The sequence below is a fragment of the Rattus norvegicus genome, chromosome 14 (assembly GCF_036323735.1).
Source record: "Rattus norvegicus strain BN/NHsdMcwi chromosome 14, GRCr8, whole genome shotgun sequence".
Lineage (NCBI taxonomy): Eukaryota > Metazoa > Chordata > Mammalia > Rodentia > Muridae > Rattus > Rattus norvegicus.
In genome coordinates, this window is record NC_086032.1 from 6,119,489 (window position 1) to 6,146,850 (window position 27,362).

The following is a 27,362-nucleotide window of genomic DNA, read 5'->3' on the forward strand; positions in this document are numbered from 1 at the left end:
TCGTGTGAGGTTATAAACCCTTGTGGCAACTACATGGCATCAGTATGTTTGTTTATTGTGCATGTGTTCAAACTAAATTTGTGTGTGTGCGTGCATGCTGTAAAAATTAAAGGGCTTTCAGACGCCTGTGTTCTTTATGGGCACATAAGTTGTTCGGTTTTCTGTTACTATGACAGAATCGTGACGATAGCTCGTAAAAAGAAAAGGCTGGTTTGGGCTCCCAGTTTTGGAGGTTCTAGGTCTTTCTTTAGTTGGTTCATTGCTTTTGACTGGTGGTGAGGTAGACGATCATGGTGGGAGCTTGTCCTGGAGCAAAACAAAGAGGGAGCCCAGCTTTCCACACCCCCTCTAAGAGCGTGCCTCTTGTTGCTCTAAGATAGTGGTTCTCAACCTGTGGGTTGTGACCCCTTGGGGGTCGAATGACCCTTTCACAGGGAAAACACAGATATTTACATTATGAGTCATAACAATAGCAAAATTACAGCTATGATAGCAACAAGAATAATTTTATGATTGTGGTGAGAGCCACTGCTCTAAGATTTCCTACTCACCTCCGCCGCACCCGAAAGTTGCCACCACCTCCCAACAGTGCTGAAGGAGCAAGACTTCAAGATCCAAGCTTTTAATCATCGGGACTAGTTTAAACCTGTTTTACTCTAAATGATAGTTCATTAGAGTTGCTGTTAAACTCGGTTTTGGCACTCCTCCCTCTCCCTATGTCCCTTCCCCCTCCCTCTCTCACATATAATAAGTGGGAAATATCCTATTCTTTGATCCTTGGCAACAAATTCTGGCAGATTTATCTTTTGCTTGACTTTATATTCAAATAGCAAGCATTTGCTAGCCCTACAGCCTTATGCCATTTTCAAATGCAACACGTATTGTAGATTTCCTCTGAAAAACATGGTTCACACATGTAATGCTCATAGTTACATAAAGTCCATGGCCTGACAGTACTATGTACTAGAGTTTCAGACCAGTTCAAGCAAGGAAGTAATTTCCATGATGCATCCTTTGAATGCCTTCTTAATAAAATAGACCCCTGAACAGAGCTATCATATAAAGCATTTTTACTGTAATAATACTGCTTAGAGAACATGTAAAAATATTATTAAAATGATGAAAGCATCTAATATATCTTAGTGCTTCTGAAGCCATGAACCAGAATAAATAACTATTGTCTTTTTTGTGTTGTTTATTGGTAATTGTTCACAGCTATTAGAAAAATAACTAATAACATTTATTATATTATTTAAATCTGCCCAAAAGTTGTACATAACACAACCTACCAGTGCAATGAACAGATAAATTAGATTGTGAGAGACACACAGAAGTAGTTCACCTTCACCAGCCTCGTGAAGACAAGGAAGGCTTTTTAAATATTACTATTATTCATTCTCTCTCTCTCTCTTGCTCTCGCTCTCTGTCTGTCTCTGTGTGTGTGTGTGTGTGTGTGTGTGTGTGTACACGCGTGTGCATGTGAATGTTGGTGTGTCCACAGATGCCAGAGGAGTTGGACCTCCCTGGAGCTGCAGTTGAAGTTGTGAGCTGCCTATGGTGGATCCTCTGGAAGCTGTATATGCTCTTAACTCCTGGGCTGTTACTCTAGCCTTGATTTTTAAAGTATGTTTGGTTCTTTGGGTTCATTTTGTTCTATTTTTGAAGTGGGGTCTCACTTCAAAAAGTAGGGTCCCCTGTTGTCATAGAACTGACTATGTAACTCAAGCTGTCTTAAACTTGTGGCCATTCTCCTCCTTTGGTCTCCTGAGAGTTTGATTACAGGTTGGAGAAGGCTTGAGTCTTAAAAATGAGTAAAGGCACTGATAAAGGGCATTTCAGAAAGTGGATAGTCTAAAAATAGTGGGGAAGATATTAAATAACGGGTTTTGTGCAGTGGTGCATGTAGTCAGGTTTGGTTCTACACAGAGATGACCTTGTCCTCTTCATAAGCATATATAGTAGTAATGCACACACACGCATCACCAGCTTAGAGGTATAACTTCTAAATTAGCCAAATGCTGATACAGGTTTTCCTGCTTTTGTAGCACCTAGAATCTTCACTTAACTGGATTGTAAAGAGTACAGATTGGGGCTGGAGAGATGGCTCAGCGGTTAAGAGCACCCGACTGCTCTTCCAGAGGTCATGAGTTCAATTCCCAGCAACCACATGGTGGCTCACAACCATCTGTAAAGAGATCTGATGCCCTCTTCTGGTGTATCTGAAGACAGCTACAGTGTACTTATATATAATAAATGAATAAATCTTAAAAAAAAAGTTTGGTAAGAGTACAGATTGAAGCTTTTTCAAACACTGTATAGTTAGGACTGTTGCTACCTGAAGTAGGTGTAACAGCAGTGACTGTGTAGTGTGAAACAGCAGTAACTGTGTAGTGTGAAACAGCAGTGACTGTCTAGTGTGTAAGAGCAGTGACTGTGTAGTGTGTAAGAGCAGTGACTGTCTAGTGTGTAAGAGCAGTGACTAGTGTGTAAGAGCAGTGACTGTGTAGTGTGTAAGAGCAGTGACTGTGTAGTGTGTAACAGCAGTGACTAGTGTGTAAGAGCAGTGAGTAGTGTGTAAGAGCAGTGACTGTGTAGTGTGTAAGAGCAGTGACTGTGTAGTGTGTAAGAGCAGTGACTGTAATGTGTAAGAGCAGTGACTGTAGTGTGTAACAGCAGTGACTGTGTAGTGTGAAACAGCAGTGACTGTCTAGTGTGTAAGAGCAGTGACTGTGTAGTGTGTAAGAGCAGTGACTGTCTAGTGTGTAAGAGCAGTGACTAGTGTGTAAGAGCAGTGACTGTGTAGTGTGTAAGAGCAGTGACTGTGTAGTGTGTAACAGCAGTGACTAGTGTGTAAGAGCAGTGAGTAGTGTGTAAGAGCAGTGACTGTGTAGTGTGTAAGAGCAGTGACTATTGTGTAAGAGCAGTGAGTAGTGTGTAACAGCAGTGACTGTGTAGTGTGTAACAGCAGTGACTGTGTAGTGTGAACAGCAGTGACTGTGTAGTGTGAACAGCAGTGACTGTGTAGCGTGTAACAGCAGTGACTGTGTAGCGTGTAACAGCAGTGACTGTGTAGTGTGAACAGCAGTGACTGTGTAGCGTGTAACAGCAGTGACTGTCTAGTGTGTAAGAGCAGTGACTAGTGTGTAAGAGCAGTGACTGTAGTGTGTAAGAGCAGTGACTGTGTAGTGTGTAAGAGCAGTGACTGTGTAGTGTGTAAGAGCAGTGACTGTGTAGTGTGAACAGCAGTGACTGTGTAGCGTGTAACAGCAGTGACTGTCTAGTGTGTAAGAGCAGTGACTGTGTAGTGTGTAAGAGCAGTGACTGTGTAGTGTGTAAGAGCAGTGACTGTCTAGTGTGTAAGAGCAGTGACTGTCTAGTGTGTAAGAGCAGTGACTATTGTGTAAGAGCAGTGAGTAGTGTGTAACAGCAGTGACTGTAGTGTGTAACAGCAGTGACTGTGTAGCGTGTAACAGCAGTGACTGTGTAGCGTGTAAGAGCAGTGACTGTGCAGTGTGAACAGCAGTGACTAGTGTGTAAGAGCAGTGAGTAGTGTGTAAGAGCAGTGACTGTGTAGTGTGTAAGAGCAGTGACCATTGTGTAAGAGCAGTGAGTAGTGTGTAACAGCAGTGACTGTGTAGCGTGTAACAGCAGTGACTGTGTAGTGTGTAAGAGCAGTGACTGTGTAGTGTGTAAGAGCAGTGACTATTGTGTAAGAGCAGTGAGTAGTGTGTAACAGCAGTGACTGTGTAGCGTGTAAGAGCAGTGACTGTGCAGTGCTGAGTCTTGCCTCACTTTGTGTTATAGTTCTAGGACCGAGTGCAAGGCCTTGAGCGTGCAAGGCCTTGAGCGTGCAAGGCGGGCACTCAGGTCAAGCTGCTTCCCAGTCCGACAGCACTAGTTAAGCGGTGCTTCACTCAGTGCCATTTGGAATTTCATTTTGTTTGATTTGTAAGAGGATTCTCCTTTGAGGACCTGAGTTCAATCCCCAGTACCTACATGGGCCTCACAACCGTCCTTAACTCCATTTCCGGGCATCTCAACACCCTCTTCTGACCTGGCACTGGGGAAACAAACATATGGTGCACATGTATGCATGCAGGCGGATAGATTAATCAATCATTCAGTCAATCAGTCACATAAAATAATAGACAGTGGCTCACACTGTAGCTGATGGCGGCCTGTAGTCCACTGTGTAACTTAGGTTGGCCCAGAGCTCTCAAGATAGCCTTCTGACTTCAGCCTCCAAGGTCTGGGATTGTAAGCGTACAACTTCTCTCATCCGGAGTTCTTTCTACTCAACACTTTGCTCTAATGTGTGCTATAAAATAGAACTGCTGCTTATTGCCAGTGATGTGTAGTTAGTGTGTGCATGCTATATAGTAACACTGTATATTGATGGTCATCACAGGACAGCGAAAGTAGAAGAGGGAGGTCGAACAGGTGGATTAGTGTTTGAGCATGGTGGCCTCTGTTGTTTTCTGTAGTTCATTAGACCGTTATTGGCATGTTAAAAACACTGACTTGTTGTTAGAACCTATCTGCTTCTTTTGAGTACTTTGTGATCAGCCCTTCAAGACTTGGTGGTGGGTAATGTCTTGAGGAGGAAGTGTGTGTGTGTGTGTGTGTGTGTGTGTGGTGGGGGGAGCAGGAGGCTCCAGCTGCGTTTTGTTATTGTGATGTTTCAGGGTGTGTGGAGGTAGACTTCCAGCCCTTTCTCCTGTTTCCTGCTGTTTTTTTCCTTATGAATCAGCCTGTTCTCAGTCTTTGTGGGACAGGAGTCTTAGATGCCATTGAAAAACATTCTGTTTTTAAGTTCTGGAGCTGAGGCTGTTCAACTAACTATACTGTACTGAATACTAATGCCTAGTCCCACATGTTGCGCGGGTTCTGGCGTGTTCAGCTGCATGTGCATGTATGTGTGTGTATGTGCTTGTAGAGGACAGAGGTCTACCTCAGATGTCCACCTTGTCTGTTTAAGACAGAGTTTCCCACCAAGACCCGGAGTTGGGGAGAAGCCTCAGGGACCCACGAATGTTCACTTCCTCACCACAGATGCAGCTTTATATGTGGGTGGTGGGGGTCAAACCTGGGGCCTCGTGTTCCCACTTTTCCCACTGGACCATTGCCCGACCTTTAGTGTGCAGTCTTTGTAAGTCCCAAGGTACACTGAGTTCTTTTTCTTTTTTTTTTCAAAGATTTATTTTATTTTATGCATATGAGTACATGGTAGTTGTCTTCAGACACACCAGAAGAGGGCATCAGATCCCATTACAGATGGTTGTGAGCCACCATGTGGTTGCTGGGATTTGAACTCAGGATCTCTGGAAGAGCAGTCAGTACTCTTAACCTCTGAGCCATCTCTCCAGCCCTACACTGAGTTCTTCAGGCAGATTCAAGAATACATTTTCCTAACTTGCCTTCCTGAGACAAATCTGAGACATGTTTCTTCCTGGAGTGCAGGCCAGATGTGGTATGTTGTTAAAAACACCATTGAACACGGCTAAAACTCAGTATCAATGTTAAGAATAAGTTCCTCTGGGGGTTGGGGATTTAGCTCAGTGGTAGAGCACTTGCCTAGCAAGTGCAAGGCCCTGGGTTCGGTCCCCAGTTCCAAAAAAAAAAAAAAAAAAAAAGAAAAGAAAAGAAAAAAAATAGAATAAGTTCCTCTGTAGTCACTCCTCCTGAAGTTTGTTTTTATATAAATGAAAATATTCGGAATGGGATTGTTGGATGCCTATATCGGTAGCTGCTAGACTTTTTCCTGGAGAAAGAAAGGACTGCTATCAGGCAGCTGGACAACCTTTAGATCACTTTGAACGTTCCTCGGGGTCTCTGAGGAAGTAACCAACAGTCGAAGCCACTTGCTGCTAAAGCACAGCTTGTCTTCTAAACAGGTGGCTCCAGCAAGACTGTTAAAAACAACTTACTCCAGACCTTCTTTCCATGTGACCATTTCCTGGCCCGAGAGGGAGCAGTTCCCCTGGTGACATGATAGGGAGATTGTGTGTGCGTAAGGGACAGCCAAAGTTGGTATGACACAATTGGTTGTTTGCACGAGGGTCTGAAATGATTGGTGCAAACATCTTTTTCTGCTTCTGTAAACCAGGTTATTATACTCACAGGATGAACTGAATGGGAACACCTTCCTGTTTGCCTTCTCCGGTCGTCAGATATTATGTTCCGTTAAAAGACTCTCCCCAGTGTCCTTTCCTTGTTGTTGTTCTTTTTGTATACCCATCGCTTGCAGATGGACTGAGCGGTAATGCTAAGGATGGGAGATTGTGGGAGCACGTGGGACAGCAGCAGACGTGATAGTGGGTAGCTGGCAGCTGAGCCACACAGATGGTGCCAGACCGTGGCAGGGCTGTGGCCTCGGTGAAAGAAGCAAAGCAAAGCAGCCAGTAGTAACTCGAGCCATGTGGAGAGCCTGAGGCCTCCACGACAGCAGAGACAGCCCTCCAAGAATGGCACCTGGGTAAACAGCCGAAGTGGAGCTCAACCAGAAAGCAGCCAGCCACGGGAGAGGCACAAGACCAGCGCAGAGCTGAAGTGGAAGTGGGGTGGAAAGGGCAGGGGTGGCTGCTGCCCCAGCACCAGGGGCAGCCATCCCGGCAGTCACAGCAACAACTTCCTGGACAGCTGGGAAGAGTGCTGGGGAGGAGTAAGGACAGGAGGCAAGGGATGGTAGAGGCCAGAAGCTGAGAAGGAGGACTGATCCTGAGAGGAAAAACTGCAGAGCTCAGAGTCTCAGAGCCTAGAGGCCTGGGACCCTAAAGCACTGTGGAGGCTCTGACCTCCTTGCTTAGGAATTGGTAGTACCAGCTGTTGTCAAAGACTACACGGTCCCAGAAGCTACAGTGTAGCCAATGCCTGCTGTCAGGGTCTGAGTGTCCTAAGTGTCCTAGGCCTGCAAAAGCCCTGGTGCCTGCAGCCACCCCTGCTGCTGTGCCAGGGAATCGGGGGCCTAGAGCATTACTGAAGATCAGCCCCAGAAGAGCTTCTGTTTATGACCCCAGCCATCTGATGGGCAACATTCTTGTTCTTTTTCAAACCTGGGAACGTTGCATTTTAAAACAGACTATTTAAAGAGAGCTTTATGTAGGCTTTTTGGTGTGGGCATATTTATGAGGGAGTGAATGTCTCTGTGTGTGTTTATATGTGTGCGCGCACACGCACATGCGTGTGTGTGTGTATGTATGTATGTATGTGTGTGCGCACGTGCACTCGTGCACATATGCATTTGGAGGCCAGAAGTTGCTCAAGAGCCCTCCCCGTGTTTTTGAGACAGGCTCCCTTTCTGGCACCTGTGGTGCGACAGTTAGGTCAGACTGCATGGCCAGTAAGCTGCAGGGGTCACTGTCTTTGCCCCTAGCACTGTGACTGTAAGTTTGCACCGCCAGAGTCAGTCGTATGGGTGTATATGTTGGTATACTCGTGTGTCAGTGTGTGTGGAAGCCGCAAGTGAATGTCGTCTTCAGTTGTGGTCCACCTCATGTTTCTGAGATAGTTCCTCACTCTGAATCTGGAGCGTGCCCACGTGAGTTGACCGGCTGTAGAGGTGATATTTTGTGTGGATAGCAAACGTGTTCCTCTTGTGTGGCATGCAGTTTACTGGCATGAGTGACGTCTTTCTCTAGCCTTCTATAGACACTTTTGAGCTCTTGTGTCTAGTCCAAATCTAACTTCACATGTTAAATAATTTTAGAATAATGAATATTCTAATACTTGTGGCAGTATAAAAATTTGCACATGAAGATGGGGCATTGATCCCTGCTATTGTAATATTCCGATACTAAGAGCAATATCATCTCCCTATTTACCTATCAATCTCTATTAACTTTGCTTTATCTACATTTCTTTATATCTCTCACCTGTATCTCTTTATCATTCATCTGTATCAATCATGTACCTCTATCACATATTTATCTTATTTATCATATCTATATTCACTCAACTAAGACACAAGTGCTGTATAAAAGAGGAGTTTCTGAACTGATCATTATGATGGAGGGTTAGCCAAGTCTTCTGTCGGTATCCCAGCCCATGGGTAGTTATCACTTATGACTCAGGCACCTCCGTAGATGTTAAAGTATCTTTATGGGGTGGGCACATAGCTCTTTGGCTCACATATCACCGGGAGGTTAGAGGGGTTCATAAAGATGTGTTATCTAAGCCTGGCTATGACATTATCCCTCTCAGCAAGAGGCTCAAGCACTTGCACATTTATGCTGCAGAACTGAGTAAGGAAGAACGGGCCTAATGAGCAGGACTGGGGCTCTGACGCCTCCCAGGTGAGGTAGGGCCGGTCAGCACGCTACTGAGAGAGCCTGTGTGGGTGGCGCCTTGTGATTTAGTGAGGGCTCTGCATCCAGGGGACGTGGGGATCTCGTCTCCATGTTTCGCTCTGTAGATCTCTTACTCGCCGGGTCCTGTACTGGAGTGTGGTGGGCAGTGACAGATTGCCAGCTCCGCTGGCTGCTCTGAATCTTGCCGCCACCACGGTTGTGGGCTCTGCTCTCGGTGTTCTCAGTCTCTTGTATAGGTAGGGCAGAAGGAGCTGCACATAGACATACCTAGGACAGAGGCTGGATGGTGTCTCTGTGCTGCTGCTGCTGCTGCTGCTGCTGCTGCTGCTGCTGCTGCTGCTGCTGCTGCTGCTGCTGGTTTACATGGCTGTTGTATTTCCATGGTGATGGTGATGGTCTGCCTTCATGCCCTGTTCTGTGAGCTGACTTGTCCACTCGGCAGTAGAGTGGCCTGCAAATACACACTCACGAGGGCACACAGACACACACATGCACACTCACTCTCTCTCTCCCCCGCTCTTTCACACACACACACACACACACACACACACACACACACACACTGGATCATGCCATGGATATGTTGGGGTGCTACTGTCTTTTTCTGGTTAATTTTTTATCACACAGTCAGGTTGGCATTTTTGGTGCACACATCTGTATCTCTGTAACAGTCGGGGTACATGACAGCTCCTCTCCAAAACCTCCTTGTGACCCCTTTAGCCACACCCTCTCCCACTCTTAATTTTAGACTACTCAACTGTCACTGGCCGCTCACTGCTCTTCTGAGAATTTATAAGTGGGCTGGCGAGGTATAGTGGGTTCCCTTTCTTGTGGACCCAGGTCCCACCCTGTAGATGCGTCGCCATGGGGTCACACAGGTCCCAAGACCATCATTTCATGGTCTTTAACTGTCAAACTTTGTAACAAGCCTTGTTTTGTTTTTTTTTTGTTTGTTTGTTTTTGTTTGTTTGTTTTTTTGAGTCATTAGTTCTCACGTTTTTATTGGAGGGCAGCAGGGAAGAGGCCACTTCTGTCAGCAGAAGCATTCACGGGTTCTTGAGCCGTTCGGAGCTTGGACCTGAGGCTCCTGTGTGTGGGTGGGCACATCAGGCATGCTCCCATTCTCTCTCAGGCACTGGGGAGTTGTCGGGTGTGGCCTCGTTGATCATGCCAGTATGCTTGGTGTAGGGGCTAAACAAGGGCATAATTACAGCGCGGCCCCAGACAGAGAAGGACACCACCAGCACCGGCTCCTTCGCCCAGGCATTCGAGTTCTTAAGGAAGGCAGAGGTTCTAGCGGCCATCTTGGTCTTTATAACAAGTTTTTAAGCAAATATAAATTTTCCTTTTCTCAGGGGTAAATTGGTTTGACTGGTCATATTATATGTTTATACAAAACTGTCAAAAACACATTAAGCTGACCTGTCTTGTATTCCCTCCAGTAATATTTAAAAGGTTCAGGCGTTTCTTAGCTTTATCTCCACTTGCTAAGTTTTAAGGTAATTGTTGTTAGCATACAGACACGTGGGTCTCATTATGTCAGTGCAGTGCATAGCCCTTCGATGGTCGGTTCACTCGGGCCTTTGGTATTGGAGCACTGTGTAAGGTTCCGGGTAACGGCCCTCTCTCAGATTATGGTTGGCAGATTGTCTCAGTCTTTAGCTCCCCTTCATCCCATTGTGTCCTTGCCTTGCAGAAGCTGCTTAACTTCAGACAACCTCTGTGGTCGGTTCCTGGGATCCTTTTCTGACTTTCCAGTAAGTTCTAAACGTGTTACTACTGTTAATATTTTTATTTTAGCAATTCCCATAGATGTGTAATGTATTTTCCTCATGGTTTCATTTCCCTAATATCGGTGCTGAATATCTTTTTGTGTGGTGATATGTCCTAAGTCCATGTTCTAATATCTTTTTGTGTGGTAATATGTCCTGAGTCCATGTTCTAATTTGAGGTTTCAGATTATTTATTTTTATTGAATTTGCAAGTCCTTTACCTGTTTGGAATACACGTTTGTGAGGTGACTCACAGACATTTGTTCATGGTAAAGCATGTCTGTCTTTTTTCATATGCAAGCTTTACTTACTGCCATTCCCATGCCTCAAACCTGGAACCCAGGGTATTGTACATGCAGGCAGTAGGCACTGACCAATGAGCCACACTCTCGGTGTGTGGTGTGTGTGTGTGTGTGTGTGTGTGTGTGTGTGTGTGTGTGTGTGTATGTGCGTGTGTGTGCACGTGTGTGTTAGTGTGCGCACTATCACATGCTTCAGCGAGGACACAGTACGGTCCTGTCAGAACGGCTTAGATATCTCTGTTCCCTCTTTGAAGTCACAGCCCCACCTCCTCATGTTCCCTTTCCTATGGAACCCCCTCTGTTGTCCTGCCGTCTGAGACTGTTACAGACAGTGATGTTCTTGGGCAGTTCGTCTTAGGAATTCCAATAGATACATGAGGTGATGTACTGTATTATCCCCGGGTACACAGTTTGTGTGCGCGCATAGATACTTACTATAAAGTGTGCACCGGACAAAATGATGAGGGGGCGATCAATGCCCTTGCCAAACAAGCCCGACAGCCTGCATTTGATCTCCCACATCCATACAAAGGTGAAGGAGAGAACTGACCTTACACAGTTGTCCTCTGATGTTGTGTCTGTGCCATATACAGCACATGCTAGACTCCTATACCATACGCACCACCACCTCCACCATCAATGGAATGACTTGTAATAAATGAGTGTCATTTAATGGGATAGAGTAGCCATATGCACATGTATTACATCCTGTCCAGAACTGAGCTTCTCCTGCCCCCTTAGGATTTCAGCTCCCGTTTAATCATTTTGAATCATTTGTTTCTGGTAAATTTCTTTCAGTATTTTTAGACCAGGATTGATTCAGCTTAAATTAAAGATGGCTATCTTGCAAAGTATGTACAAACTGTGGCTCAACCAAACTGTAGCCATCAAACACATTTCAACTTTGATGGGGCTCATCTGTGCTCCTTCGTTTATCTCATTTGGGCCTTACTGTCACTAAAGGCAGAACTGAGGAGAGAGAGTAGAAATGGCCCTCCAAGGCAAAGTCACGTACTCATGGACTCTTGCAGAAAGAAGGCCTTGATTTTAAGAATTGTTTCCTGGGTGATCTTTGTCGGCTTCTGTCTCTTACGTTCGGGCCTCACCTGGCACTTGAACCCAGAACAGTCACCTTGCCTCAGTCTCCCAAGTGCGCGGGTTATAGAGTGCACTACCTGCCTGGCCGTAGGATTTTGAAATAGGGATGGGAACTTGAGAGTGGATAGGGGGCTGGGGAGCTGGTGTAAAATGCTTGCTGCACAAGCAGGAGAACCTGAGCTCCTTCCTCAGTGCCTATGTAAAGGCCAGGGGCTGGGGCCCAGGGCACAGACGGCCTAGTTGACTCTGTGAATTTGAGGTTCACTGAGAGTCCTCTCTCAGAAGCATTCAGATGCCTGATGTAGACTCCCGTCTACACACACACACACACACACACACACACACACCGTTGTATGGTTGTTGATACATGTTAGAACACTGATAAATGTTTCCTTATGATTAGACTAAACTGACAAAGTTTCAGTAATAGCTTCTGGTGTGACCAAAACACCAACTTTAAGGAGGAAATACTTATTTTTGACTCACGGTTTCAGAGATTTCAATCCATACTTGTTCAGTTCTACAGCCCTTGGACCTCTAAGGAGGCAAGCACACCCTGGCAGGAAGTGTATATAGTGGAAACGGCTCACTTTATAGTGGTCAGGAAACAAGGAGAGGAAATGCCTGGGGTTCCGGTAGCTCAGCGTCATCTTCAGAGGTGTACCTCACCAATCTGACTGACCCTTGAGGACCTACCTATTTTAAAAGGTTTCCTCACCTCCTAATAGTACCTGAGTCTGCCGGCCTGCCCGTTTAACACATGGGTTGTTGAGTGGTAGCTGAGATCCAAACTATAGTTATGCCTGTTGTACATAACACATTGCAGAAATCTAATGACTTATAATAATATTTCTTATCTCACAGTAAGTCTGTCCACAGCTTTATTAAAAATGGTCAGATTGCGTTCCCCCATGTCTCAGCCATGGGAAATCATTGCTTCTAAAATGTATTTCTTCTTAGGGCTGAGGGCCCTAGCTTTTCACCGACAAGTAGAGGCCTCGCTCAGTCCCTCAGGTCCAAGGGGTTGCTTTACATGGTGACTTCATGGGCTGCAGGAGAGCCCTTCTCTCATACAGTTTTCCTCATACAGGTCTCTGAAATCAAATCTCTGTAATCAAGACCACAGCACCCCATTACCTTCCCACTTTCTGTAGCTTGGAGGTTGGTTACAGTTGTTACAGCAAGGGGGGTCATAGGAAGAGTGACCATCATGGGGTCACCATTACGCTGAGTGTGCCACAGAAACTTAAGAACATGTTAGTAGCTACAGTCCATAATCCCACGTCACCCGCTTTGGTGTCTGACAAAAGCCGAGAGAAGAGATGAATGACAGTTAAGTCCCTCATAGACCCGGCGCTCCAGTCAAGGCATGTCTGACCCTCAAAAGCTGCATATTAGTCTTGTTCCCATTCTCACAGACATCCACCCCATACTTTACCATTTTGTACATGCCTCTGAAGTCTGGTCTGCACTGCCTGCAGCCCTCAGGGCAATCCTGCTTATGGATGGAGAGACCCAGGGTCAGGAAACCCTTCAGAAACGATCCCAGCCCGTAAGGATAGGAGATGGTTTAACTTGGACCCCTTCGTTTCTGTCACCTAAGCAGAATTGTAGACCATGTCTACTGATGACATGACTACCTCAGATATGCTTGTTAGTGAGGTGTGATCTTGTATGCAAATACTAAATTGTGTGTGGAGTGCAGTACAGTGAGGTCTGTACACTACAGTTCAGCTCCTCCTGATCCTCGTCGTGTGTCTTTAATCCTTGAAATATTCCTCTAAGTGATATACCCATTCTCCAGAGCAAACAACGAAGGCTTAAGCAGTTTGTAAGTGATGGACACTTAATTCAATAAAACAACCTTTGCTTTTTGCCTTGAGTCCACAAAGAAAATTTCTAGGCCTAAACTCTTTGGCTTGTTTTTTAAGTCAGTGGATTCTGTGTTTCTGAAGTTATGCCCTTTAGTTGTTTTTGCATTGGATTTTAAAGATGTGATTTCACTGGTGTAGCTAAGTGACCCAGGTGATGTTTGGTGTAAAGCTACAGGGTTTCTCAAGTGATGCCCAGTGTGGATGCATATATTGTATTGATAATTATAACCAACAACAATACCTTTTATTTTATCTTTGTGTTTTGCTGCTTTTTTAAATATTTCAGCAAACTGTCTAATGAAATTGAAGGTTTCGAAAGATGTCTAAAGCTTAGTGGCCACATCTATCGTCTGTCTTCTGACCCTTAAAAAAAAAAAAACAAAGAATAAATGGGATGTTTCAGAAGAGAGCTATTTAAAAGGAAGAGTGTTGCAAATGGCTTCAGAATCTACCAATGGGAAGCTAGCTAGGAGTCACGTGACAAAGGGGCGGCGTCAGCAGCAGCAGCAGCAGCAGGTGAGGAGCCGGTCCTCTGTCAGCGAGTGCGATGGCGACGACTCCTTCATCTTCGAAGCCAACGAGGCCTGGAAGGACTTTCACGGCTCTCTCCTGGGCTTCTATGAGAACGGGGAGCTCTGTGACGTCACTCTAAAGGTGAGACCATTTTTCTTTTTCCAGCCCCTTTGGTGTATCATGAAAAATGAGACTTTCTGGACTTATATAAAAATTGTGTCATGTGTATTATGTTAGAATGTCTTTATTTATTTATTCATTTATTCATTTATTCGTTTATTCGTTTATTCATTTATTCGTTTATTCATTTATTCGTTTATTCATTTATTCATTCATTTATTTATTTATTTATTTATTTATTTATTTATTTATTGTGAGTGTCTCTTGTGTGGCCCAAGTTAGCCTCGGAATCATGTCCTGCCTCACGGCTCCTGAACGTTGGGATTGCAGGCATGTGCTACACTGTATTCGGATCCACCCTTTTTACTGAAGAAATAGGCATGTTGTCACACTAATTTACTGCTGCTCTTTTTTTTTTTATTGAAAATTTTTTCATGCAATATATTCTGATCACGATATTCATTCCTACGTCTTCCAGTTCCTCTCCTCACCCAACCAACTCCACACCCTTTCTCTCTCTCTAGAAATACAAAAACCCAACCAGGGGGGCAAAAACAAAACTATGAGACACACACAAATCACAAAACCCACAAACTCAGAAATCATAATACATGAGCAAAAGACCAGTTAGGAAACAAGTGCCCAAACAAAAATGTCTGTAAAAATACCACTGAGGGACTGGAGAGATGGCTCAGTGGTTAAGAGCAAATACTACCGAGGTCATTTTGTGTTGTCCATCTACTGCTGAGCCTGAGTCCTGCCCTTAAGTGTGACTCATGTACCCAGTGACACGCCACTCCATTGGAGGGAACAGATTTTCCCTTTGTAAGGGTCGTTTCTGGAGATGGCTTTTTGGATAGGGGTGGGAGCATCTCTGTATCTCCTTCCCTCAAGGTGCTGGGGCCCCCTCTGACTTGCACCTGTGTAGGCCCTGTGCATGCTGCCACAGTCGCTGTGAGTTCACATGTTGTCCGTCCTGTTGTGTCCAGACGACTCTTTCCTCACCTCTGGGGAGTCAGCCATCACCTCTGCCTCTCACAGTCTTGCTGCCTCCTCTTCCACATGGCTCCCTGAACCCTAACCCTGAGGGGAGGGCTTTGATGACATCATCTCATCAGGACAGATGTTCCAAGGTCTCTCACTCTCCGCACACCGACCACTTGAGTGTCTCCTTGGTATTAGTTCCCATCTGCAGGATAAAAGCCTCTCTAAAAATGGCCGAGTGTGGCACTGACCTCTGAGTAGAGCAGAAGGTTGTGAGGAGTCATTTTGTCACTCTGTTCCGTGTTTGGCTCTCCCCCAGGCCCGTGATTCAGTGTCAGGTTCTTGCCTGACGTGGGCTCCATCTAATGGTGTGAGCCTTGAATCGACCACACAGTGGTTACTCGATCCTGCAGTGTTGGCGCCAGCAATGCATCTCGCCATGAATCAGTGCAGAACAACCAATGGGCTTTGCAGGAGCCTGAGGCGTTTGGGAGTTCCCACACGGCACTTTGGGCTAACCACTCATCTAGATGTAACCAAGTCCTGACCTGGGAGGTTTCTCTTGGTTGTGAAAGATGTCTAGTTGGCATTGTCTCAATGGTTATGTGGTGACTCACTTAGACTTCTGTCATCTATGTGTGTGTGTGTTAGGAAGCTTCTACAGTAGTGAATTTTCGTCTGACCCCATAAGTGGTCCTTAGTGTCAGTCGTCCCTCTGACCACTCTCGTCATCCCTCACTCTAGTCAGTCATCCCACTTCAGTCTTCCCCTCTGCCCCACCTGTCTCTCCAGCATGGTATATTCTATTTCCCCTTCCTAGGAAGATCCTCTCCTCTCTGGAGCCCCTTACCAGGTACCTAACCTCTGTGGTTATGCAGACTGTAGCATGCATATTGAAGCCTTAAAAGCTATTATCCACATATAAAACACATACTCTATTGCCCTTTGGAGTCGGGGTTACCTCCAAATGCTTCTTTTATTCACCACTAAATATCATGATTTGACTTTTGAAACAGCAAATATTTCATTGCATCAACGTCCCACGTTGTCACTATCCACCCATCAGTTAGCGAGCATCTAGGTTGTTTTCAGTTCCTAACTATTACGGATAGGCAGGGGACGTGGATTAGCTGGTACCTGTGTATTGGACAGCTCTTTGGGACTGTGCCCAAGAGTTGTAGATCCAACGTAGCTCTATTTCCGGTTCTTGAGGGACTGTCATGCTGACTTCCACAGGGGCAGTACACGTTCACTCCCTCTAGCAAGCATGTCTGTCTGCCTTCCCTGCACCCTCACCACACGGGCTGTCTTTGTTTTATTATCTTGGCCATTCTGACTGATAAAAGATGAAATCTCAAGGTAGTTTTGATTTACATCCCCTGCTGACTAAAGATGCCGACATGTTGTTAAGTGCTCGGGCAGTACACGTTCACTCCCTCTAGCAAGCATGTCTGTCTGCCTTCCCTGCACCCTCACCACACGGGCTGTCTTTGTTTTATTATCTTGGCCATTCTGACTGATAAAAGATGAAATCTCAAGGTAGTTTTGATTTACATCCCCTGCTGACTAAAGATGCCGACATGTTGTTAAGTGCTCCTCAGCCACCGCGGCTCATCTTCTGAGAGCTCTGCTTGGTCTGTGCCTCATTGTTACGCTGGGTTATTCGTTTTCCTGATGTCCAGTGTTTTAAGTTCTTCATAACTTTAGGTATGAACCCTTTATCATATGTGTTATTGGTAAAGATACTTCCCCATTCTGTGGCCTGCCTCTTTGCTCAAATAGGAGCTTTTCAGTTTGATGAGGTCCTGTTTATCAGTTGTTGGTCTTAGTGTCTGTGCTCGTGGTGTTCTGTTCAGAATGTCTTCTGTGCAGGTGACTCCAAGGCTATCCCTCTTTTTCTTCTGTCAGATTCAGCATATGGGATTGGGTCTTATGTTGAGGTCCTTGGTCCATTTGGAGTTTGTTTTGTGAAGGGTGATGGTGTAGATCGTTTACATTCTCATCTGTGTAGTCTCCTGCAGGAAGCCATCCAGTCTTACCAGCACCGTCTACAGTAGATACTTTGTGTTTTTCTAGCATGTATCTCTGGCTTCTGTGTCAAAAATCCGGTGTCCATAGGTGTGGGCACGTCTATCCCAGTCTTTAATTCAGTTTCATCGATGAGCATGTCTGTGTTTACTCCCATACCATGATGTCTTTATTACTGTATCATAGTTGAGAGAGAGAGAGAGAGACAGAGAGAGAAAGAAAGTGTGTGTGTGTGTGTGTGTGTGTGTGTGTGTGTGTGGTGTCCATATGAAACTGAAAAGTGTCCTTTCAGTTTTGTGAACAGTCTAAATGAGATGTCTCCATCAAATCCCTCCCCTCAGAATTCAGGGAGCCCCATGGTGTGTAGCAGGTCCTCTCCTGTCAGTTTAGCACTTTTATGAGTCTCCAGAATGTGTCAAGAGAGGGTCTCTGATTCTTGTGCCTTCTCTTGGGGCTTTTTATTTTGTTTTTGGCTTGGCTTGTCCACGCTCAATAGTTTTTGATAGTTTTTGTTTTATCTTATTTTGTCCTGTTTTGTTGTTATCTCCTAGAAGCCTGTTCTTTTCTGAGAGAGAGAAAAAGAGAGTGGATCTAGAGGGGAGCGGAGGGGAGGCAGGGAAGAATTGGGAGGAGAGGAGGGAAAACTATATTTAGGTTATATCCTATGAGAAAAGAATCTATATTTAATAAACGGGGGAAACCTCACTCAAACAGAAATAAGTAAATAAATAAATAATGTAGTTTAAAATAAAAAATTCTGTGGAGAATTGTGGTCAGGATTGCATTCAGTCTGTAGATTGCTTTTGGCATGCTTTTGGCAGGATGACCATTTCCTTTAAATCAATCCTACTGGTCTACAAGTGTGGGAAATCTTTCCATCTTCTGGTTTCTTCTTCAGTTTTCTTTTTCTAGTGTCTTAAAGTTTTTTTTTAATTTATTCATTTATTATGTATAAGTACACTATAGCTGTCTTCAGACACACCAGAAGAGGGCATCGGATCTCTTTACAGATGGTTGTGAGCCACCATGTGGTTGCTGGGAATTGAACTCAAGACCTCTGGAAGAGCAGTCGGGGCTCTTAACCGCTGAGCCATCTCTCCAGCCCTAATACTATACACATCTTTCACTTAATTGGTTAGAGTTACCCCAGATACTTTCTGAGGCTATCATGAAAGGTATTGCTTCTGTGAATTCTTTCCCAGTCTTTTGTTCGTATATAGGAAGGCTACCTATTTCTGTGAGTTAATTTTGTAGTGTGCTTCTTTGCTGAAAGTGATTGTCAGCTGCTGGTTGTCCTAGTGGAATTTTCAGGGTTGTTTTCGTATAAGATCATGTCATCTGCAAGCCTGCCTTCCTTTCCTGTTTGTACCCCTTGATCTCCTTCAGTTGTCTAATTCTCTAGCTAAGACATCGAGTACTGTATGTGCTGAATAGGTCTGGAGAGACTGGACAGCCTTGTCTGGGTCCTGATTTTAGTAGAAATGTTTTGATTTTCTCTGTTTAGGTTGATGTTGGCTGTGGGTTTTATTATGTTGAGTAATGTCTCTTGTATCCTTAGTCTATCTGGGACTTTTATCATGAAGGGGTGTTGGACCTTGTCTGCATGTTATAAATGATCATGTGGTTTTGCCTTTCAGCAGTTTATACATTGGACAGTGATCAATGTTCATATATTAAACCATCCCTGCATCTTTGGGATGAAGCCTACTTGATCATGGTGGATGATCTTTTTAATGTGTTCTTGGATTTGGTTTTCAAGTATTTTATTGAATATTTTTGCATCAATGTTCATCAGGCAAATTGGTCTGAAGTTCTTTCTTCGCTGAGTCTTTGTGTGGTTTGGGTAATAGCTAGAATTCTGCATTAAACCCACCTGGCTTCGGGCTTTCTTTTTGGTTAGGAGACTTTTAATTTTAAGGACTGCTTTTATTGTTGTTTTTGGGCTTTGTTTTGTTTTGTTTGTTTGTTTTTTGAGACAGGATTTCCCTGTGTAGCCCTGGCTGTCCTGAACTTGCTCTATAGTCCAAGCTGGTCTCTTTGCTTCCCCAGAGCTGGGATTAAAGGCGTATGCCACCACCATCTGGAAGTTGTGGCCTTTTTTTGTTTTGAGAGAATTTCACACAAAATGGGGGAAGGGGGAATAATGGGATAGGAAGATTTAAATGAGATGGGGGGTGGGGAGCAAAAAAGCAAAAGAATACAAAGAGAAATAGTTAACACTAAAGACCTTCTATAAAGTGCTGAGCAGAGGATCATAAATTATTATTTTAGATGCATACTGAATTGTGAGGATCAGGTCTTGATGTGAATTCACCATGTAATTAGTGTGTTTCCTTTCATGATCATTGTGCTGGGGACAAGCATCATGAGATATAAGCACCCTAAAATCTGCTGTGCAGTTCCCACATGAGGGAGGCCACCAATCATTTAAATCCCAGAGGTGATGCTGAGGGGATGTGTGTAGTAAGTTGAAAGAAAAAGAAATGTGTGTAGTGAGCTGCATTTGCCTCGAGGGGATTTGAAGTTGAGCCAGAGATGGGCGCACTAGTATAAGTTCAATGATAGCCAGAGGCTTAGAGGAGGATCCTTTGTTGATGTCTGAAAGGTGATCAGGGGAGAATCCATTAGTAATGTCTGAAAGCTGATCAGGAGAGGATCCATTAGTAATGTCTGAAAGGTGATCAGGGGAGGATCCATCAGTGATGTCTGAAAGATGATTAGAAGGGTTTACGTAAGAGTAAAAATACTGCCTTCAGGTCATTTCAGGAGGTCAAATTGTTTATGTACTGTTATGTTTGCTCCTGGAAATGTTTTTAAGTAATGTATGTAAGGCAAGCTCTAGCATTATATATGGGTGAGCATTTTTGCAAACTCTTGTTTAGGTGCTGGTGAGTGAACTGGGTGCTTGCATGCTAAGCACGCACTCCACTACCTCTCAGTGGGGCGTTTTGAAGGCACCTGGCTGGCTGGGACAATTCCTCTTGTCGGCCTCCTTTCATACCACCCACTCCTGGGTTTTATGTTACAGGTCAGTACAAATAGCACTTCATAGACACTGTTACTCCCGTGTCATTATAGCTTGAGGATGCCCCACTCCTTTACTAAAGCTCGGGTTAATTTGTAATACAGAAGCAGAGGGTAAGAGCCCCAGTAGCATGAGTGTTTTGCCTGTATGCATGTCTGTGCATCACCTGTGTGCCTGGTGCCTGCAGAGACCGAAAGACGGCATCTGATCCTCTGGATTTGGAGTTAGGTGGTTGTGAGCCACTGTGTAGGTGCTGAGAACCGAACCCAGGTCCTCTGTAAGAGCAGCAAATACTTTTACCCATGAGCCATCTCTCCAGCCCCAGCCCTAGCCCTGTAGCAACTCTTAATGTTGCCAGAAGGTATAGTATTTATAATTTGGCCTAAAAAAGACTGCTTGATTTTTAAGCAATGATCATAGTCTCTATTAATATTTTTCCAACAGTATGTGAGGGCATTGTAATAATACTTCTCAAAAGGTGGGGAAAGAGGTGAATTGGTTACATTGTAACCATTGATTCCTGACCTGAAAGAAGGCTGCTACTTATTTGTTACAGTTCTAAAGGCAGAGGAATTCAAGATAAAGATAGAGCAGTTTTGGTATCTGGTGAGGGCTACTCTATGCTTCTGAAATGGCACCACCGTGCTGCCTTCTCCCAGTCACTGTGTCTCACATGGTGGAAGGCAGGAGGGTACAAAGGCCTGAGCTAATTGGAGCTAGCCCTGTATAAGCCACTGATCTCATGATCTTAGAACCCACATGGTTTCCTCACTTCTCAAAACCCCACCACATAGGGTTGGGGAAGGGACTTCAAACCGTATTCCAGTTGTAACTTAATACAAAAGGAATGGTAATGGAAAGGTCCCCTTTCCTCATAGCAGAGAAGGTCCCTTTCCTCAATGTTCAACTATTCTGAGGTATTAAAGTGTCTTCAGAATTCTGTAACAGTCTCAGTTTGTCCTTTCAACTAGTAACTCGGGCTTGTTAAGTCTGTTTTCTGTTACTCAGAAGGATTATTTAAATATTTATGTTGTTTACTTCAACTCTCAAATGCTGTCTGAATTGTCTCCATTATATAATTTAAAAATGAACCAGGGTGAGGTTAATTATTGCAGAACAGTGTCTGGCTGCTGTCCTGTGGTAATTCAGTACATGTTAAGGCTACCTGGAGACTGGCACAACCATCTAACCGCTTCCACTTTAGATCTTGGGTGACTAAGCAATTTAAATCAATTTTTTTAAAGTAGTATAATTAAAAGCAAAATTATTCAGATCTTAAATCGAAAACTCAGAATATTGCTTATAAAGGATGTAAAAATAGGCTTGTTTTTATTATTTTGTGCACAAAAGAATAGTTCCAGAATAACCACATGTTGAAAACTGTTGCATAGTTAAGGAATAAAAGGGAAAGAAGTTCGCTCTGAGCACATTAGCCAGAACAGCAGGACCTTGCTCTGTTTTGCTGAGGTGAAGAGTCACAGGACAGACATGAAAATTGTTCTGTGTGCTTGAAAGGTGGCTTGGCAAACTGTCACAAGCTATAAAAAGTGGGGGCCTCCAAATCCACCCCAAATTTAAGGGAAATCACTCACCTTTTGTAAGCTATCATTTGTGTGTAAACTAATGAAAAGTCGAAGTGTCCTAACCGGACAATGTCGGACAATGAAGTACTGTGTTACAGCTACTGTAACCATACTGTAGAGGGGTTGCAGAGGTTTCGGAAACTTGAAAATAAATATTTCAAGAAACTTACTTCTCTTTCAACTTGCATAAATGTCGTTGAAGCAAATGTATTAGCAAGTTGGCAGTCAAATTGGGAGTAAACATTTTCCTGCTTTCTGAGTTCGATGGGCATGTCAGACCAGGGGACAACTAGTTGTGTAGGTCAGTAGATAAGCTAACTTCTAAGAACTGACAGTGATGGAATTATCTTTTTTATTGAATTTTTTTATTTACACTTCAAATGTTATCCCCTGTCCATAAACCCCCTATCCCATGTCCTTTCCCTTCTTTGAGGGTGTTGGCCCACCCACCCACCCAATCCTTCCTGTTTCTCCGCTCTGACAATCCCCTGCACTGGGGTGGAGGCTTCTTCTCGAATTGGTGCCCAACAAGGCCATCCTCTGCTACATATGCAGCTGGAGCCATGGCTCTGTCCATGTGTACTCTTTGGGTAGTGGTTTAGTCCCTAGGAGCTCTGGTTGACTGGCATTGTTGTTCTTATGGGGTTGCAAACCCCTTCAGCTCCTTCAATCCTTTCTCTAACTCCAGTGGGAACCCCCATTCTCAGTTCAGTGGTTGGCTGCTAGCATCCGCCCCTGGATCTGTCCTGCCCTGGCAGAGCCTCTCAGGAGACAGCTACATCAGGCTCCTGTCCGCATGTCCCTTTTCAACAGTTGTGGTTTACTTCACCTCCTTTGTTAGAGTTGTTAGCTCAGGGGTCTGATGCTGAGTCAGCAGTAAATGTGACTGAGAAGAGCTTTCCTGAACAAAAAAGAGCCTTTGTTTTGTTGTGGTTTGATCCATAGTGGCCAATTTTAAGTATTTCATTTTTTAAGAAAGAAATAATTTCAGCAATGTCAGTTTTTTCTTACTATCCTGAATTATTCATGTTTGCTCATTTATCTAACAAAAATGAACAAAGACTTGTAAATGAGAAATTTTACAAGTGCTAAGGACCACACATATGTCATATACATCATGGCACTTATTTCTGTGATGAAACCATACAGTTATTTTGTAGTTTATTATGTTTTTTAGTCCAGTTTGAAGCACCAAGTTTATATATTTCTAATTTCTGATTAAACTTTTTGGTAACTGGTAATTATTTTTATGTACCAGGAAGGGAAATGCAGAAATAAACTTTACAGACCATGTTGTAGTATATAACTTCAAAGAAGACTTCATGTAGTGGAAGGCCGTATGTAGTGGTCCATTCCTTAGACTTAGGATGGATAGTTACTACAAAAGAGCATAGTTTGGGTTGGGAGGGCTTGGCTACATTTTAAGTTGCTTTTTGTTTTTAATTAAGAAATTAAAATAGAGTTGTAGAAAGAGTGTTTTATTTTAATCTACATGAAAATAATTCCCTGTCTACCTTAGTCATTGTTCAATTGCTGTGAAGAGACACCACGACAGGGCAACTTATGAAAGAATTTATTGGGGTTTACAGTATCAGAGTGAGTCCATGCCCATTGTGGCAGGGAGAATGGTGGAAGGGATAGTGGTGGCAGTGAGGCAGGCAGACACACAGGCAGGCAGGCAGGCAGGCAGGCAGGCAGGCAGGCAGACAGACAGACATACAGGCAAGAGGCAGGCAGCAAGCAGCCAGACAGGCAGTACTGCTGGAGCAATGGCTAGGAACGTACATGTTGAGACAACAGTGTAGAGGCAGAGAGAGAGCTAGCTGGGAATAGCCTGCCTAGAGTGCCACACCCCTTCTAACAAGGCCACACTTCCTAATCCTTCCCAAACAGATCCACATTGGGAACCAAACATTCAGATGCATTAGATATGGCGGTCACTGTGTTCACACCACCTCTCTCACTCTTGATTTTTATTCCTTGGGTGGGAAGTTAGTATTAAAGTAGTGGTTGTCTGGAAACTGTGGGACTCTTCTACTGTGTGGTTCTCTCTCGGCCTGGGAATTGGACCTTCAACCTCACACATAACGGCAAACCCCTACCATTAAGCTATAGCGCTAGCCCTCAGATAACTGCTAAGATGTCGTTTTTAGGCTGCTTTAAAGTGTTTACTGTCTCACAACATGATCCTCAAGTATGAGGTCATTTAGACAATAACAGTTCAGGGTGGCTCATTTGGGAGATGAACATTGCCGACTCTGGGAAGCTGGTCTAGGCTGAAGGCTAAGGGTCCAGCATTCGTGCAAGTGCAGTTGTCCGGAGCGTCGTCCTCGGCAGTGTTGTCCGGCGTGCAGCCATCTCAGCGTGTGTGTTGATTTGGACAGGTCGGCTCGAAGCTCATCTCCTGCCACAAGCTGGCGCTGGCTTGTGTCATCCCCTACTTCAGAGCCATGTTTCTTTCTGAAATGTCTGAGGCTAAGCAGGCGCTGATCGAGATTCGGGACTTTGACGGCGATGCCGTGGAGGACTTGGTGAAGTTCGTCTACTCTTCGCGGCTCACTCTGACAGTGGACAACGTCCAGCCTCTGCTGTATGCAGCGTGCATCCTGCAGGTTGAACTGGTGGCCAGAGCTTGCTGCGAATACATGAAGCTACACTTTCATCCCTCCAACTGCCTGGCTGTGCGAGCCTTTGCGGAGAGTCACAACCGAACAGACCTAATGGACATGGCGGACCAGTATGCGTGCGAGCACTTTACTGAAGTGGTAGAGTGTGAGGACTTCGTGAGCGTGTCCCCACAGCACCTGCACAAGCTCCTCTCCTCCAGCGACCTCAACATCGACAGCGAGAAGCAGGTCTACAGTGCCGCCATCAAGTGGCTTCTTGCCAACCCACAGCATCACCCTAAATGGCTGGACGAGACCCTTGCCCAGGTAGGACTCAGACGGGACTGCGTGTTGCCCTGTGATGTCACTCGTCGGGAGGGTGTAAGGCGGCTCGGGAATTAACTCTTCATGGCCCGTGCAGTTTCTACACTAATGGTACATCTGATCATTATGTAAAAGGCTTACATATTTAAAATATCCATGTGAAGTGGACAGTGTTTCCGTGAGTTGAAAATGGCTCCAGGAAAACAGTCCTACCGGTCATTTATAACCTACTGTGTAATGATGTTCCTACATTTTAATAAATCATTTTCCTAATGACAGTATAGTTATTCCTAACGATTATAGACCTCAAACTTGCTATTGTAGCCAAGGAGCCAAGTTTGAGACTGGAAAGAACCAAATGGCATGACCTTGCATGGTAGAGTTTATTTTGAAACCTTGGAAGTGTCTGTCACGATTGTCGATGTTAACTGTCAGAGTGGGTGCCCTGGATAAGGAATTGGGAGGCAGGCCTTCCGAGGTCTGCACCCGGTGTTCTCCTTCCTTCCCGTTGTTCTTCCTGTTCCCCTCCTTCCTCTTCCTGAGAAGTAAGGTGATGCTCCCTAGAGAGCAGTAGTGCTGTTTACTACCTTTTCTGAAATGAATGCTTTGTTAAGTTTTCCGGTTGGTAAAAGCATTGGATCAGTAGGGATGCACTTCAGTGGCTGGCATGCTTGCCTACCATGCAGAAAGCCCAGGGTTGGCTGCTCAGCGTAACATGAGCCAGGCGTAGTGATAGCTGCCTGCAGTTGGGCACTGAGGACGGAAGGGCAGAGCCCCGTTGGAAAGCCTCCTTGGCTACAATAGCAAGTTTGAGACCGGCTTGGGCTACATAAAAATCTTTCTCAAAATAACTAAAAACATGATGTTCTTAACCCAATTTGTTGTTATTTCCAGACAGGATCTAGCCTAGCCTAACCTGATACTCTATACCTCAGGCTGGCCCCAAGTTCACAAGCCTTAAATCTTAGCCTCTTTGGTTCTGGGCCTACAGACATGAACCACTATGCTCAGTTATGGCCCAATTTAATAAAAATGTTAATAGCATTATTAAAATCTTAACATATTAAGAACAAATTACTTATATTTTTCGCATTTTTTTTTTCCGGAGCTGGGGACCGAACCCAGGGCCTTGCGCTTCCTTGGTAAGCGCTCTACCACTGAGCTAAATCCCCAGCCCCTATATTTTTGCTCAGGAAGAAAACATTCAAGGGTGAGATTGTAATTGGATTTTTAAGTCAGCGATTACTTTCAGCTTCTAATTTATTTCACATGTTACGGTTTTCCGTTTGGTAATGTTTTTATGAGGCCGGGCACGAAGGACAAAGGACATACCATGAAGTCATAGCCACAGTGCTGAGGTCTATGAGTCAGGATAATCTGTTCTCACTGTTTACATTTTGTATAACAACTGTTCGTGGCCTCAGGTCCGTCTGCCACTCTTGCCAGTGGATTTCCTCATGGGCGTTGTGGCAAAAGAGCAGATTGTCAAGCAAAATCTGAAATGTAGAGACCTACTGGATGAAGCCAGAAATTACCACCTTCATTTGAGCAGTAAACCAGTTCCTGACTTTGAGTATTCAGTCCGAACTACCCCGAGGAAGCATACTGCTGGTAATTATACATTTCATCACCTCACCACAAAGGGTGTTTGACATATCTGAGGGTTATTGGTTCTCTATGCCTAAGTATGGTAGTGAGACAATTAGTGTCTGATTACCTTAGGTGATAATTGGTCGGCAGGTGTGTGTGTGGTCATGATTCTCAGTGTGCGTCATTTAGTTTTACTAATGCACCAGTGTTTGGGTTGTTTTTGATATTTGGTTTTATAAGACAGAATCTCACTGTAGCCCAATCTGTCCCCAACCTCATGGCCCTGCCTCTGCCTCCCGAGTGCTCGATCACAGTCATGTGACACTGTGCCCGGCTTTAGTAACCCAGTTTTTAACAAGGAACGTGAGTCCCTCAAAATCTGAAGCAGTGGCTGCCCTTAGAGCTCTTCCCCGACTCTCTAGGAAGAATTGGGTGCTCTCGCTGCCTTTCGAGTGCTGTGCTGGAATTTGTGAGGCATGCTGCTCTGTAATCTGTGCACTGACACGTCTTGAGATTGACATGTTCCTCAGAAACGACTGTAGATCTGTAAGGCTTGTGTTTATAGTGCCAAGCATTCAGCTGGACACACATTACACATTTCAATATTTGCCATTGTGTTTCCCCAAGTCCAAAGGAAAACATAAACCACACCTAACATTTGCATGCAGGGCTGTGCTACACTCTCAGAATCAAAGGCTCTTACAAATAAGATTGTAGCTTCTCATTGGTATTGGGCAATACCATTTTGGACTGTATTTCTCCAAGAACATACTAGATACTCATATACACAGTCACGGTCTCACATAGTCATAGGAACTTATAGAGTAGGGTTTTTTCTGCTTTTTAAAAAAGATTTATTTATTTAATGTATGTGAGTACACTGCAGCTGTCTTCAGACACACCAGAAGAGGGCATCAGATGTCATTACAGATGGTTGTGAGCCACCATGTGGTTGCTGGGAATTGAACTCAGGACCTCTGGAAGAGCAGTTGGGTGCTCTTAACCACTGAGCCATCTCTCCAGGCCATAGAGTAAGTTTTAACAAAAGAGACAGCCATATGTCACATAAATGGGTTTTCTTCATTTTAGGGAAGAAAAGACTAAGAATTAGGCTAGAGTTGTGCAAACCATACAGAAACAACAGAGAAAAGGGTTTGCATGCTGATATTTTTGCTTCCATTTTAGTTTTTTTTTCTTTCATAGCATGTTTGAAGGTGACCTGTGTGCCTTTCACTTA

General features: G+C 44.5%; 1 protein-coding gene and 1 pseudogene across 6 annotated transcripts in view; one reads left to right on the forward strand and one right to left on the reverse strand.

The window, feature by feature from the left end:
• The window catches only part of Klhl8 (kelch-like family member 8), a 45,530-nt gene that overhangs the window by 7,017 nt on the left and 11,151 nt on the right, over positions 1 to 27,362 (forward strand). For 5 of the 6 annotated variants that reach the window (XM_008770006.4, XM_008770005.4, XM_008770004.4 and 2 more), the window contains 4 exons: positions 10,003 to 10,063; positions 13,639 to 14,006; positions 23,990 to 24,538; positions 25,960 to 26,146. In XM_008770006.4, the coding sequence (XP_008768228.1) occupies positions 13,788 to 14,006; positions 23,990 to 24,538; positions 25,960 to 26,146 (955 nt within the window). In that variant the 5' untranslated portion in view covers positions 10,003 to 10,063; positions 13,639 to 13,787. The remainder of the gene's footprint in view (positions 1 to 10,002; positions 10,064 to 13,638; positions 14,007 to 23,989; positions 24,539 to 25,959; positions 26,147 to 27,362) is intronic. The other variant, NM_001105995.1, reaches the window with a different exon arrangement.
• LOC120096561 (uncharacterized) lies at positions 770 to 13,944 on the reverse strand (annotated as a pseudogene).